The sequence below is a fragment of the Mixophyes fleayi genome, chromosome 7, assembly GCF_038048845.1.
Source record: "Mixophyes fleayi isolate aMixFle1 chromosome 7, aMixFle1.hap1, whole genome shotgun sequence".
In the NCBI taxonomy this organism is placed as follows: domain Eukaryota; kingdom Metazoa; phylum Chordata; class Amphibia; order Anura; family Limnodynastidae; genus Mixophyes; species Mixophyes fleayi.
The window spans coordinates 80343023-80359624 of record NC_134408.1 but is presented as its reverse complement, the minus strand read 5'-3'; the positions used below and the strand labels follow the sequence as shown (position 1 = coordinate 80359624).

Here is a 16602-nt window from a genome sequence, read left to right as displayed (position 1 = left end):
GATAAAGTCATTTCAATTAATATCGAGCAAACTTGATTGTCTAGGTCTGAAATTATGCGTAGAGCACGCTACGGCGTGGAAGGGCGTATCCAGCCGCAACACGTGGCAATAACAGTTTTTACACTTTTGTATACATTCGTACAAACACACACACTTGTAAATAGTACACATTAATCGTAGTTGCAACACATAGTTATTTATGTCGAAATATAGTAGTGTTTATGTGTAATATAAGTTATATCCATATTAGTAAAACATATGGTTCAGGTTAAAGGAAATGTGTCATGTCTGATATATTAATCCCCTTTACATCAGCAGCTGTCCGGTGCATTCGGCGAAGAGATCACACATTGCATACTCTAGTTATTGATGTTAGGGAATAAACCTTTAATATGATGCTGACTATAAAATGCTAATAGACTAGTTGTAATTGGAGTCTGAGCGGGAAGAAAGGAGCACATCCCCTGGAGAGATGACCCCCACCTTTGGATTCTTTAGATTGAACTAGCCTATGATCTGCAACCCCCTGGAACTTCCTGAAGCCTGGACCAATAGAAGCAAGCCATACCATCTGCATTGTTTCACTGTATTTCTGTTTGCATATAAGCAGTAGCTCTCATCTAATGTTCAGTCACATTGACCACAGACTTCAGACCTGAATGACTGTTCACTGGATCCAGAGCGCCTGCAATAAGTAACGGCTGTACTTATTATTATTTCGCTTGAATTATTCTGCTAATTTTTGAGAATAAATATTTGTGCGTTGGAAACACAAATTGAGATTCAACAATCGTTATTGGATAGCGACAAAACGTGCGTAACAGGACCATAGCAAATGATTCAGGTCTGGGATCTGTGTGGCTGCTGCCTGTATCGATACATTAGTGGTGAGGCGGGGGAATTGGTCAGCATCTCTGCAAAGCCAGTCCCACACCGTAAAGGCGTCCCTAATTAGAGCAGGCAGGCTGTGAGCTAGAGGCTGTCAGTTGCCGTCTCCGCGCTCTCCACAGGTGCCGGAGACGGACACCTTCTCTCCGCAATCCACGTCCTGTTGCCCCAGCAGCAGAACTCTATCTCTACTCACCTGTCTGCAGCCAGCATGTCTAAACCGCCTAAATCTCCCTAATCCAATCAGGAGGCACCTTAGAGTACTTAAAACAGCCTCTGACACATGTCTAATGCCAGAGTATTGGTTCTAACCAGCTCCAGCATTTAGTTTATGATTCCTGTTCCTGACCTCCTGTGCATTGACTCCTTGGCTTGTTTGACCTCTCTTCCGGATTTCCCTTGTACTTCGCTGCCTGCTCTGGTATTGACCTTTTTACCGTCCCTGACTACTCTTGCCTACTCTCCGTGGTACCTCGCTTCCTTGGTTTCGACTCGGCCTGTCTGACTACCCTCCATTTGCTGCACTGGTGACTTCCTGGGAGAACCGCGACCTGCACATCACACGCAGCAAAGCCCAAACCTCCTTGCGGGGGTCCCTGGTGAACACCGATGGTGTGTTAGACTCCGCGCCTCTCAGGTTAGTAGCGCTAATACCAGTCAGTGATATTCTCTGTGTAAAAGTGTGACAGAATACTCTGGCCATGAGCGGACCAGACAAACCTTCGGCCCGCGATTTATTACTGCACCTGGGTCAAAGAATGGAACGGCAAGAATCCAATCAGGCACAATCGCTGCAATGTATTCAGGGAGTGGTCTCCCGTCTGGACTCTCTTCAAGCCTCACTACCTACTCTTTCCACGACCACTTCATCCTCTTCTGCCTCAGCTCCTACCATCTCTTCTAGCACCGCAGCTGCCAGAAGCCTCCGCATCCCTCCTCCTGAGAAATATGATGGCGATCCACTGAAGTGTCATGGTTTCCTTATCCAGTGCTCTATTCAATTTGAATTGGCTCCCGAAAATTTCTCCTCGGAAAGAGCTAAAGTGGCTTATTTGATCTCCCTCCTCTCCGGGCAGGCATTAGCCTGGGCTTCTCCGCTTTGGGAACGGAATGATCCTGTGCTTCAAAATTCGGTGGTCTTCATTGAGAGGTTCCAAAAAGTATTTGACGAACCCGGAAGAGTTTCTTCCGCTGCCTCCGGTCTCCTAGGGTTACGCCAAGGCTCCCTTACGGCAGGACATTATGCGGTACAATTTAGGACTCTAGCAGCCAAACTCCGATGGAGCGATGAAGCTCTCATCGCTACCTTCTGGCAAGGCCTTAATGATCGCACAAAGGATGATTTAGCCTCTTGTGACCTCCCTCCCAACCAGGACGACCTCATATCCCTCTGTATCAAAGTGGACATTCGCCACAGGGAACGGGATCTCGAATGGGATCGCACTCGCCGACCTTTTCCTCGGTTGGCACTCAACGTTATCTCTCCTACTCCACCCTTGGAGGAGCCCATGCAGATCGGCCGTTACCGTCTCTCTCCAGAGGAACGTGAAAAACGAATGAGGAACTGGCTCTGTTTATATTGTGGTGAACCAGGTCATCTCCTCTCCGTTTGTCCCAAGAGGCCGGGGAAACGCCACCTCCTAGGTGATAATAGGGAAGTCAACCTAGGACCCCAGTGCCTTTCTCCCTACTCTCGGAAGGAGTCAGAGTTTTTGATGCCTGTCACCTTGGTTTCTCCCAATGGCCCATTTCCCACCTGGGCCTTTGTGGACTCGGGGTCCGCAGGGAACTTTATTTCCTCCAAGTTGGTGACTGAACTCCGTCTCGATACGATACCATTGACCCAACATTTGATGCTCACGGCAGTTGATGGGAATAGAGTCTCCAATGGCTCAATATCTTTCTCTACTCCTCCGCTCCAGATGGAAGTAGGAGCACTTCATTCCGAGTTCATAAGTTTTTTTGTGCTTCCACAGTCCATCAACCCTATCATCCTGGGGTTACCCTGGCTTAAACTTCACGCTCCACAATTTGATTGGCAACGAGCACAAGTTATCCGCTGGAGTCCCTCCTGCAACAAGAAGTGCCTGAGATCCGTTTCTCCATTGAAATCCAAGCTGGCCTGCCTCTGCACATCTTCCCTGGTTGGTCTTCCTGAAGCTTACTCTGGGTTTTCTGATGTATTTTCTAAAACCGCTTCTGAACTCCTTCCTCCCCATCGGCCTTGGGATTGCCCTATCGACCTTATCCCTGGAAAAAGTATTCCTAGAGGCAGGGTATATCCTCTGTCTTTACCCGAGACACAAGCTATGTCCGAGTATGTTGCCGAGAACCTCAAGAGGGGATTCATCAGGAAGTCATCTTCTCCAGCAGGTGCAGGCTTCTTTTTTGTAAAGAAGAAGGACGGCTCTCTCAGACCGTGCATTGATTACAGGGGACTAAATGCCATCACGATTAAAAATCGTTACCCCCTTCCATTAATTTCAGAACTATTCGACCATATTCGAGGGGCACAAATTTTTACTAAGTTGGACTGCAGAGGGTCCTACAACCTGATCAGAATTCGCAGAGGAGACGAGTGGAAAACTGTATTTAATACCAGAGACGGCCACTATGAATACCTGGTGATGCCTTTTGGGCTCTGTAATGCCCCAGCCGTCTTTCAAGACTTTGTTAATGAGATATTCAGAGATTTACTCTATCAGTCGGTGGTTATATATTTGGATGACATCCTAATTTTTTCACAAGACCTGTTTACTCACATTCTGCATGTCAAAGAAGTTCTTTCTCGTTTACGTTCTAATTACTTGTTCTGCAAATTAGAGAAGTGTCTCTTCAATTGCTCTCAAGTTCCCTTCCTGGGGTATATAGTTTTGGGTTCTGGCCTTCGGATGGATCCCAGCAAATTGGAAGCTATTCACAATTGGCCTCAGCCTTCCGGTCTCAAAGCTACCCAGCGTTTTATTGGTTTTACGAATTACTATCGCCAATTCATCAAGGGATTTTCCACGCTAATCTCTCCCATTACTCTTCTTACTCGGAAGGGTGGACAATCTAAATCCTGGCCACCAGAGGCAGTACAAGCTTGCCTAGCCATTAAGAAGGCCTTTATGCTTGCACCAGTCTTATCCCAACCCGATCAAAACAAACCGTTCTTCCTGGAGGTCGACGCATCCTCTGTTGGGATTGGAGCGGTGCTGTCTCAAAAGAATTCTGCAGGTCTTCCCATTCCTTGTGGTTTCCTGTCCAAAAAGTTCTCCGCCAGTGAGGCCAACTATGGGATTGGTGACAAAGAACTTCTCACCATCAAGACCGCCTTAGAGGAATGGCGCTATCTGTTGGAGGGGGCACGCTTTTCCATCACAGTGTTTACGGATCATAAAAATCTCACCTACTTACAGTCTGCACAATGCCTGAACCCTCGCCAGGCCCGCTGGTCGCTATTCTTTAACAGATTCCAGCTGATATTGACCTTCCGGGCCGGTACCAAGAATTTGCGTGCTGACGCACTGTCCAGATTCCTCTGATGTCTCGTCACCCATGCTTGCTAAACCCATCCTCAACCCCTCCATGATTCTAGCCTTGACCAATTCTTCATCTAAGACTCCTCCTCCTGGTCGTTCTTTTGTACAGGAACATCTACGCATTAAACTCCTAAGATGGGCTCATAACGCCAAATTCACTGGTCATGCTGGGGTTAAGAAGACAGTTGCTCTTCTATCTCGCCTTTATTGGTGGCCCTCATTGCCCTCGGATGTCCTGAAATTCATCCGTGCTTGTGAGGTCTGCGCCGACACAAGATCCCGAGGAGACCCCCCTCCGGTCTTCTCCATCCTCTGCCTATTCCGGAACTTCCATGGCTCAGTATCAGCATGGATTTCATTACAGACCTTCCTGCCAGTCAAGGCTTTAACACCATCTGGGTGGTGGTGGACCGCTTTTCAAAATTAGCCCACTTCATTCCCCTCAAGGGATTACCTTCTGCCTCACAGCTGGCTGTTCTGTTCATCCGAGAGATTTTTTGCCTTCACGGCTGCTAGAGGGACATCATTTCTGATCGTGGAGTCCAATTTGTCTCCCAATTCTGGAAATTCTTTTGCAAACAGCTTGGGATCAGCCTAAAATTCTCCTCCGGGTACCACCTGCAAACTAATGGGCAGACTGAATGGACCAATAAGGACCTGGAGGCATTTCTGAGGTACTACTGTTCGGATCAACAGTCGTCCTGGAGTGAACTTTTACCCTGGGCAGAGTTTACCCATAATAACCACCAACACGAGTCCACGGGTAACTCTCCCTTCTTTACCATCTACGGGAGACATCCCATTCTCCCCACCTTCTCTGATCTTTCTGATTCCTCGGTACCTGCTGCGCAGAATATGGTACACAATTTTTCTCAAATTTGGTCCCAAGTACGTTCCAGATTACTACAAGCTTCTGACCGTTACAAACACTTTTCAGATCGGCATAGAAGGAATCTCCCTGTACTTCGGGTAGGAGACAAAGTCTGGTTAGCTACTCGCAACTTTAGACTCAAGGTTCCCACAATGAAATTAACTCCACGCTATATTAGACCCTTTTCCATCTCTCATGTGATCAACCCTGTCACCTACAGACTTCATCTACCAGCTTCCCTTCGGATTTATACTACCTTCCATATATCTCTGCTTAAACCACTCATTCTCAACGAATTCTCCAGCAAAACCTCTCCACCTCCTCCTGTCAAGACCATTCGTGGTGAAGAATTTCTGGTAGAACGCATTCTGGAATCTCGTATCTATAGGAAAACGCCAATTTCTTATCCATTGGAAGGGCTACGGCCCAGAGGAGAGATCTTGGGTCTATGAAAAGGATATTCATGCTCCACGTTTGTTGGCAAGATTTCTGCGGGATTCCTGCACCACCCGTAAGAAAGAAGGGGAGGATACTGTCAGGTGCTGTCTCCGCGCTCTCCACAGGCGCCGGAGACGGACACCTTCTCTCCGCAATCCACGTCATGTTGCCTAACAGCAGAACTCTATCTCTACTCACCTGTCTGCAGTCAGCATGTCTAAACCGCCTAAATCTCCCTAATCCAGTCAGGAGGCACCTTAGAGTACTTAAAGCAGCCTCTGACACATGTATAGTGTCAGAGTATTGGTTCTAACTAGCTCCAGCATTTAGTTTTTGATTCCTGTTCCTGACCTCCTGTGTATTGACTCCTTGGCTTGTTTGACCTCTCTTCCGGATTTCCCTTGTACTTCGCTGCCCGCACTGGTATTGACCTTTGGACCGTCCCTGACTACTCTTGCCTACTCTCCGTGGTACCTCGCTTCCTTGGTTTCGACTCGGCCTGTCTGACTACCCTCCATTTGCTGCACTGGTGACTTCCTGGGAGAACCGCGACCTGCACATCACACGCAGCAAAGCCCAAACCTCCTTGCGGGGGTCCCTGGTGAACACCGGTGGTGTGTTAGACTCCGCGCCTCTCAGGTTAGTAGCGCTAATACCAGTCAGTGATATTCTCTGTGTAAAAGTGTGACAGAGGCCTCCAGTCCATTGGAACCCATATTAGGTCAGCCAATGAAAAGTCTGGGTTGCGTGCCACTTCTATGTCAACCCAGGGCTTCTGCCCCCATGGAAGAGACCAGGCACACATTGGGGACAATATACATGCAGCATGATATTTCCGTAAACTAGGAAGGGCTAGTCCCTCCTGCATTTTTCCCTGTGTCATTCACTGCATCGCCATAAGCGAGGGTTTGGACCTCCACACTTATGACTTCATTAAGTCTATCAATTTGTTCATCAGGCGTGCTGGAAGCCGAAACGAGAGCATAGGAAACATGTACATCAGGTTTGGGAGGAGCATCATTTTGAACGCCGAGATTCTACCCAACCAGGAGACGTCGTAGAACATCCAAAGTTGAAAATTGTTGCATCAGCAGGGAAAAGTTTTTGTCTATCACAGTATCCAGGGGGGCAGTAATCTGAACTCCTAAGTAGGATAGATAAGTGAATTTTCACGTATATGTAAATTTATCTTTCAGGTCCTGTAGTCTCTCTGGAGAAATGTTAATTGGGAGGGCCTCCGATTTGGAGGTGTTGAGTTTATACAAGGAGGTCTTACTCAACAGGGACAAGATTTCATGGATGGCTTGTAGCGAGGTCTCCCGGTCGGTAATACAGAGTAAGACATTGTCCGTGAACAAACATAGGGTATGCGATACTCCACCCAAGTTGACGTCCCTACACTCCGGTGTAAGGCTCACTCAAGAGCTGAATGGTTCAATCCTCCAGTAGGTAGATGAGGAGGGACAAAGGGCAACCCTGGTGGGTGCCATTACAGATGGAGAAGTTGGCCGACACTAAACACATGAGCGGAGGACCTAGTATATAATGCCAAAATGGCCTTCAAAATATCTCTCATAACCCAAACCGTTCAAGCACCTGAGCCAAATAAGACCATTGGAGCCTGTCAAACGTGTTATCAGAGTCCAGGTAAAGCAGTAACATAGCGATATTTGTTTTGTGAATGTGGTCCATCAGGTGGATGACTTGCCTCAAATTATTGTAAGCCTGCCCATGACAAACCTCACTTGGTCTAGATCAATCAGCTTGGGGATTACCGAAGACAGCCTATTGGCAATCCTCTTCGAAAAAATGTTTAAATCTGGAATAAAATTATATGTCAAATATTAATAATTATTATTTTTATACTATTGTAAGGGATTGATTTTTTGTATTGTGGTTTAACTTTTGCATATATATCTAATAACATGTAGGATCTCTTCCCGGGACCAAAGTGCACTCAACTCCTGTCTCACATCGGGGTCTATAAAGGGAAGGGGTAGGCCCTCTAGAAATGAGGACACATCAGTCACACTTGGTTGGTGCGTGTTATGGTCAATTATCAAATTGTATAGGCCGGTATAGAAAGATGCAAACTCTGTTACGAGCCTGCTGGCCTCTCAATTTCCTTTCCAACAACCCTGCCTGCTCTGTGGCCTGCCACATAAAATTTTTGACGCAACCTAGACAATGTAATGAGGTTGTGGCCATAAGTAATTTCTGCATTTCGGTTTTCACCAAAGTGATTTCTGACCTAAGGGACCGAGTAGGGTGTTCTTTATTCCAGGATTCCAGAAGTATAAGTTTGGATACCAACTTCTGTTGGCAATGGACATTAGCGTTTCTTAAACGAGACGCAACCTCGATGGCTGCCCCCCTGACAATTGCTTTAAGGGCGCACCAATATGTGAAAATAAAGGTCTCCTTGGGGTTATTAGTTTGTACAAAGAGAAAGAGAGCCTCCTTAATGGCCAACTTGGCCTCCAAAGAGGAGAGTAAGTAAACTGGGAGGCACCACGGGTGTGGGGGAGGGCTTACTGGCTTCCAAGACCATGTTACCGGGGTATGATCTGACCATGTCATGGGAAAAACTGTGGAGTTTTTTCAGCCCATCAGCCTCTTTATGTAACAAAGTTTCCTACACGGATCCACTGCTATAGAGCTGAAGAAGACAATCGCACCATAAAATGTTTAATTACTACAGATAAGCATCTTTTTACTATATTTTTGGTAGATGACTATTCACCTACACTATGTACAGATATTTGTTGTTTTATTTACTACATTATTACAGGATTTAGATTATTATTTACAAGTGTAAAATAATGAGTAGCAGCCTTACTGTATGTTTGTATATTGATGGGTATATTCACGATTTATTGTAGTGGACTGCCACCTAACATCACAAACTTAATTTTTTGCTTTTTAACACATACACATTAATATATATATATATATCTATATATATCACCTTCTTTCATTGTGTCACATGCCCATTGTAGGTGCTTTTGATGGTTGACTGGGGTCAGTATGGGTATTCTAACCGATCTGTGGCTACACATCCCCCATTCACAGCAAGGTGCGATGCACTGTGTGCTCGGACACCTTTCTATCATAGCCAGCATTAACTATTAGACCTTCTGTGGGATTGGACCAGATGGGCTAGTCTTCGCTTCCCATGCGCATCATTGAGCCTTGGGTATCAACAAAGGAGAGACGGTTGCGCTGCGGAGAAACTTATCAATTGATGTATACAAAATATCTAACACGGATTCTGCCAGGAAATGGTGAGACAGTGGTTGATAATAATCACAACGTTCTTTAATATAAAATCAGATTAGATGAAATTCGAACACAGTGCCCACAGTTGGGTTATTCACCCTAAAGGCACCAACATATATTGCATATATAACATGAAAAACACCCCCCGACCTTTAGTACTGAGGTATCAGAAAACAAGTGCAGATCTGAATATATACATAAAAGGCCACATTACTAATTAATGTCTCAAATTTAAAGGGATTAAGCATGTGGTGCTGGGTGCACAAGGTGGAAATCTAGCAAAAAGACTCACTTGTAGAGAGATGTATTGGGTGTATAAATTAGACACTTTGGCAGCAAAAGGCCTTAATGAAGCATTTGAAATTGCTTCGTTTTTGGTGTAATGATATTTTAGTCTAAATGGTATGTTTAGTAATGCATTTTTTTTTCTTTCCTAGGTGTTACCAGTTATGGAATGTTTAGATAGGGTTTTGTCCTTATTATCTTGTAGGTCTATTTATTGCATATTGTAGTCAGAATCTTGATGTATTAGATAGATTTGTATCACTCCTGGAGCATAATTGTTCAGATATTGGCTCCGGTTATATTTATTTGTACCAGCTCATTTTCATGTACAATTAGCTCATACTTACCTTGCAGGTTTTTCTGTTGCATATTGTTATTAGATCTTGATGTGTTCGATAGATATGCTATGTTACTTGTTTTAAAATATCACTCATGATGTAGAACTGTGTAGATATTGGCTACAATTGCACACATTTGTTGTTATTCTCATAATTTACTCTTTATCCTTGCTGACCAGCCAGACTGCTAATGTATTAGTTAGTCGTGTGATGTTATTCTCTGAATTTCATTAAATTTTCGCTTATGACATAGAACCTGTAAATCGTTTATTGTTCATGCATCTTAAGATGTGTAGCTCTTATTCTCTGATATATATTCACTTATTCTGTAGAGAATTTAAGATTTTAAATTGTTAATTATTGTTATTAAGATTAGATATTTTTTTACTGATCGCTATACCGGAAGCGATGAACCGGATGTGACGTATCGGGATAGAGAGATTACCGCCCACATCCCAGGTATCACGTTTGGATTGGCTTTCTGTTAAGAGGACTCGAGTATATAAGAGTCCGTGGTCATGTTGGATTTATTACTCCTTGAAAAAGTCTTACTTATGAGACGAAACGCGTCGGTGAGTTCGATAGTACCTGTTTCCTGTGACCACTGTTGGATGTCTGAGGTGTTGCTGGCTGTTACCCTCATCATCTGCGATTGTGCCAGAGGACAGATAAGCCTTTTTTATTGTGTTCTATGTACGGGCATTGATTTTACTGTGTTGCAGTATATATATATATATATATATATATATATATATATATATATATATATATATATATATATATACACATATATATACACACATATACATACACACACACACACACATATATTTATTATATATACACACACACACATTATATACATACACACACTGCTTTTTTTGCAGCACCGCATCTTCCGGCTCCGGCAGTGTTGTAACGTCATGGCGCTGCCAGTGAGAGGAGCCGCGATCAATCAAACAAGCAGAGAAGCAAGAAAAGAAACATAGAATGTAAGTACAGACTACAAAAAGCGGGGGAGAGGGCGCAGAAAGAGAGGACTACGAAAAAAACGAGGGGGCAGCAAGAGAGGGCTACAGAATAACGAGGGGGGCAGAAAGAGAGGGCTACAGAAATATGAGGGGGCATAAAGAGAGGGCTACAGAAAAATAAGGGGGGCAGAATAGGGGTGAGAATAGCTAGTGGACATATGTGAGAAAAGTTGATAGGCAGCAGGGGACATGTCAATGTGTAACACGTAAGTGATGTCCAGTTGTTTTGTTTTGTATTATTAAATCTAACAATTGTGACCTCCTCTAGATATTCTGCATTTGCTCCTGGGCAGCAGTGAAGACTGGACAGCATTCTGCTTTACACATCAGTGCATCTGGACTGCAGCCTTGCCAGCCAACCAGGAGGAGGTAAGAGTTATTATTTTTACAATTGTCTAGTGTGTGAGGGGAAAGGAAGAGAGTATTTGGGGGAGGAGGGGCAGTAGGCTAAAGATTTTCCTAGGGTGCAGAGCAACCTTGCACCGGCCCTACGTGCGCAGAGCTTAGTGAGAAGTATTTGATTATCTAGCACAGAGGTGTTTGTAAGGAACCATTGTACAGTTTGTATACACTAATCACTGCGTAAAACATTGTAGAGTTGCTCAATAAGTCGTATAACATCAGTACAAAAGATTTTTTTAATAAAAGATTAACAAGATGTGTCGGTACACACACACATATATATCTACATATAGATACACACACACACACACAAACCATACATTTATTTAAACAGCTCTTACCAAACAGACGTCGCACTTGAGTAGGAGGGACAGATAACGCGACAACTGCATTACAGCTTAGTGAGAGGGCACCTTTGTTACGAACATTAACTAGTGAACTTACAGTTTAAGTGGCTGAATATCACATGCTACTGTTTGGTATATGAACTGAACTAGTATGTTGCACTCTTTTAGAGGTGGTAATCATTTTATGTATGTATATGTATTTACACTCTTTACACAGATAGGTGTATTTTAAGTACATTACATATATTTATGTATATTACATGGCAAACATCCATTGCAGAACTGGAAGGACACATTTTCAGGACAATATTTATCTTAAAATAAATATTTCAAGAAAAACAATGTATGCCATTTACCTCTTTAGAATGTTACATACCTGGTATAACTTTAATGTGAAATCCATTAGCACAGAGTCTCAAATCTGAGAAGTAAGTATGTCCATTTGTTTTTGAAGTGTCCTTTTGCATTTGTATTAGAGTTGTCAAATATTCGGGTGCCCCAAATAACCTTTAACAAAAAAAATAAATGATAAAACATGCAAGAAACTTAAGGATTCCAAGTACATCAGACTTTAAGACAAACACAGTCAAACTCATGTGTAGCACTGATCATGTTTGTATAAATGTTTAGTTTGCATTGCTGTCTTGAGATAGAAACATAATGGTTTTGAAACATCAATGCATACATTTGTGTAAATCAAAAGCACCAGAGTTTTACTGGAATGTAATAAATTATATACTGTGAATTTAAGAATCCTGGTTTCTCTGTCTGAACCTGGCACAAATTGTTTGTTTATACAGGTTCTTCAGTTTCTGCTTTGTCTATTGTTAAGAAAAACTACACCAAATCTTGATATTCTTGTGCCTCCTAGTTTAAACAGAAAACTTGCATCAAATGGATATTCACTTTTTTAATTTCTGTAGTATTTGTAATTAATGTAATTTAATTTGACCACCATACTTTACAGTGCTGGATACTATATTGGCACTTTCTAAATAGAATGAGTGTAACAGTTACTGTTTGCATAATTGATATGTTCACACAATGTGTAAAACAAAATAAACTATACGAATAGTTCAGTTTTGGACATATTTAACTTTGTTAGCAAATAAGACATAGAACCAGTGGCGGAACTACCTTGGTTGCAGTGAGTGCAGCAGCTGTGAGGCCTATAGCTAAGAGGGGCCCAGCGATGTAAGTCCATCCTTCTGTTGCCCTCACTCTGCTATTCTGGGTTTGCACAGTAAAGCTTGTTTAGGCTTTCCTGAAAATTGTTCAGTGGATCTGGGAATTCTTCGGATATCCCAATGTGTTCAAAAGTCAGGGCACAGGATGATCCCTCCTGCTCCAGCAGGCCTTGATCAGGGATGTCAACCCACCGCCCTATGAACTTATTGCTTGTATGGACTGTTTAATACATCGAGAGTTGCACTGCACCCTCAGAATGCTGTAATCAAAATTTTGTATTTTTATTTCAGTTTACCTAATTACACCCAAAAGTATTTTTTAGTAAGATTGGTGCTACAGCTGTAGATGTCAACTTCCTCATGTCAGATAACAGAAGCCAATATGCCCATGACAGAAGATATAAGGGTTTTTGCTTTTAACCTTTACTGGGCACATTGCTTAATAAAGACTTTAGAATAGCTAAATACAATGCAACACAACACAAAACACCTTTATCTTTGTTTTTTACCTATCCGTTAATTCAATTGGCGAGTCCAACTTTTCTGCAGAAATGTTATGGTTGTCCACAAGGCGTTTATACAACAAGACCTCTTCCACTCTATATGGATTCAATAACAATATGTTTTTCTTGGATGCTATAATCCAAGCATCAGGAAAATTCAGTTTACACATCAAGGTAATTTCTCCTGAATCAAGCATTTCTTTCTCAGGAAGTTTGTTGTAAAGTCGTCGCTTTAGGCTGCTCAGGTTAAAATCTACTTGGACATTTTTCGCAATGGTTGTCAAAGTTTTTTTTTCAACTTGCGAAATAAACAACTTATCCAGTATTTGTTGATTAGAGAGTGGGGATTTCAATTTCATATTTTGAGCAGGGCTTTGATCGAAAGCCAGCTTTGGTCTTTTTCCTGTCTCGTTTGGCTTTTGAATAGCCTTTCCTGTTGCTTTTGCAGTCTGTAACTTGTATCGGTGCAAGTCTTTAGCTGCCTTTTCCTCATACCTGTGTGTACAATATGTAAGTAATGTTAATACATGCATATTCTACTGTAAATAAAGTCACCAAAAATCATTTAGGGGTTTCACTTCTGATTCTTCATTTCAAGCACCTAAAGTGAACCTGTCTAGTGTAATACTCTCTCTAGGGCAGATTTCTTCAAGGCTACACAGAAGTATTGCTGTGATGTGTAGAGACAGCCAGCCTGGGAGTGAAGTGCAATCTGGCAGCCAAGTCAGGCTGTCTAGAACACTTGTTCAAAGGCCTGTTTCCTCTTCATATTATAGCTCTCTTTCTGTGCAGGCAGGATGAGGTATGCCTCGAAAGAGCATTTATTCAACACATTATGGGACTGATACATCTTTGAACACAACTTGCGTTTAAAAATACTGCACGTAAGTTACATGTACGTACGCCCATATTCAAACACAAGCAGATCTCAAAATTCCATCTGAATCTAGATATAAGTACGCTCTGGCTATACGTTACTTGCTGTATGTAGACAGGAAGAACACAGTGCAGAATAGGCGCATCAGAACGAATGCGTAAAAAAAAAAAGTTATAAAAATTAATTTACAATTCTTAATACTATAATCAATGCTTTTTTGTGTGCGATTTTCTTTCACATTACATATATCAGGATGTTCTGCATTTTTATAGTTTCTCTTACTTGCAAATACATGTTCTGACATGCATAAGTGTAGTCATCACCATCTGTAACTGGTGCTTGTGATATAGCTAAAAAACACGTACCTAACAGATGCCCTGAACTTGAGTTGGCTGCATGTGCGTGCACATGACCTTGGCACACCCTTACTGTACATTGCCTACCTTAGTCCACCCATTTCCAACGCATTCTGCCCTTCAAGTTGTAGGGTGTAAGCCTTGGTCTCGATCATGTGCAAAGCAATTTCACTCAAGATAAGGCACGCAAATGGACTTGTGTTTGAAGATGAATCAGGCCCTGTGTGTGCCCTCTCATTCTTACAGGTGAACAGAATTACAATAACCGAGGTCCACTTTACATAAAAAAAAAAAAATTATGTTGTGGAGGAGACATGTACCAGTTTACATTTCTGCTACTTTCAAAACAGCTGATTTTACTCAAAAAATCATTCAAAAGTTTCTAACTGCGCACATTATATTTCTGTGAATAGTAATTTAAAAACTTGGAAATGTGATGGCTCATGTACTTGTAGGTATGCATGTGTTAGCAAAAATATTGCTCCTTTTGATGGGAAGACTCGCCTGATATAGATGGTTAGTGGTTTTCTATGTGGAATGCAATCTCAACACTGTAATGTGCTTGATTACACTGCAGAAACAGGATTTAGTTTTGCAGATTAAATATTTTAATACATTTCAAAAGGTGGAGATGTACTTTGGTAGGAGATCCCACTTTTGTGTGTGTCTGCAAAGCATTTTAGCCCTACAAAACAACCTGATTTTTTTACTGAAAGAATGGAAATCAGACACTGGACATACATTACATAGCCAAAAGTATGTGGACAACCGAACATCCATATGTGCTTGATGCACATCTTATTCCAAAACAATGGGCATTGAAATGGAATTGGTCCCCCCCTTTGCTGCTATAACAGACTCCACACTTCTGAGAAGGCTTCACAAAAGATTTTCGAACATGGCTGCGGGAATCCAGCCACATGAGCATTAGTGATGTTGGGTACTAATATTGGCCAATAAGGCTTGACTTGTTTGTTAATGTGAGAACAATCCCGCTGATCTGTTTTTGTGAAGTGGAAACATCTAGGAGCAACAACTGCACTTACAGTTGACTGGGGCAGCTCTTACAGGGCAGTAAATAAAAAAACTGATTTGTTGGCAAGGTGCCATCCTTTCATAGTGCCATGTTGAAAGTCATTGAGCTCTTCAGTATGACCCATTCTACTGCTAATGTTTGACAGTGGCGTTGCATGCCTGATTATATTGTCAAAGTCAGCAAATTGGATAAAGTCATTTCAATTAAAATCGAGCAAACTTGGTTGTCTTTGTCTGAAAAGATGCGTACGGTACGCTACGGCGTACAAGGGCACGCTACGGCGTGGAAGGGCGTACGCAGCTACTACACGTGGCAACAACGGTATTCGGTCTTTTACCATACATTCGCACAAACACGCATACTTGTAAAATAGTACACATTAATGGTAGTTGCAACACATAGTCAGTTATGTCGAAATATAGTAGTATATGTGTTATAATATAAGTTATATGCACATTAGTGAAATATATGGAACAGGTTGAAGGAATCATATCATGTGTGGTATCATAATAAACCTCTTTCCATTTGCTACTGTTTGGTTCACTATGCGAAGGAATCGCAGAGTGCATACACAAGTTATGAATGATAGGGAATTATGAACTACTTAAGACTAAGGAATCTTGGCGGGAAGAGCAGAGCATACCCCCTGGAGAGATGACCCCCTCCTTTGGATTCCTTAGGATGAACTAGCCAATGACTGACAACCCCTTGGACCTTCCTGAAACCTGGACCAATAGAAGCAAGCTATACCATCTTCATTGTATTACTGTATTTCTGTGTGCATATAAGCAGCAGCTTCACATCTAGTGTTCAGACATCTTGTACCCAGACTTCAGGATTGAATGACTGCACACTGGATCTAGAGCGCCTGCGATAAGTAACGGCTGTACTTATTATTATTTCGCTTGAATTATTCTGCTACTTTGAGAATAAATCTTTGTGCTTTGAAAACACAAATCGAGGTTCGACAATCGTTATTGGTTAGCGACAATACGCACTTAACAATTTGGGGGCTCGTCAGCTTTGGAGGTTTCGTTGCCGATGATACGCAAGACCAACGGATTTCGGTTCCGCAACAAAGGGTGGAGACGCGTCATAAACGGGTAAGAACGCAATGTGTTCAAAACCTGAATTTTACTCTGTGTTGTGAAACCGAATGTCCGTTTTGCATTGTCTAGGGCACGCCAACTAGAACCTAGGGACAAAAGAGAAAACTGTTTCTTTTTACTGTCATTGTGCG

General features: G+C 42.5%; 1 protein-coding gene across 4 annotated transcripts in view; it reads right to left on the bottom strand.

Annotated features, from left to right (window-relative positions):
- Positions 1 to 16602, bottom strand: part of PMS1 (PMS1 homolog 1, mismatch repair system component) — a 276036-nt gene that overhangs the window by 33243 nt on the left and 226191 nt on the right. For all 4 annotated transcript variants that reach the window (XM_075180034.1, XM_075180033.1, XM_075180035.1 and 1 more), the window contains 2 exons: positions 13100 to 13588; positions 11780 to 11910 (listed from right to left, as the gene is read on the bottom strand). In XM_075180034.1, the coding sequence (XP_075036135.1) occupies positions 11780 to 11910; positions 13100 to 13588 (620 nt within the window). The remainder of the gene's footprint in view (positions 1 to 11779; positions 11911 to 13099; positions 13589 to 16602) is intronic.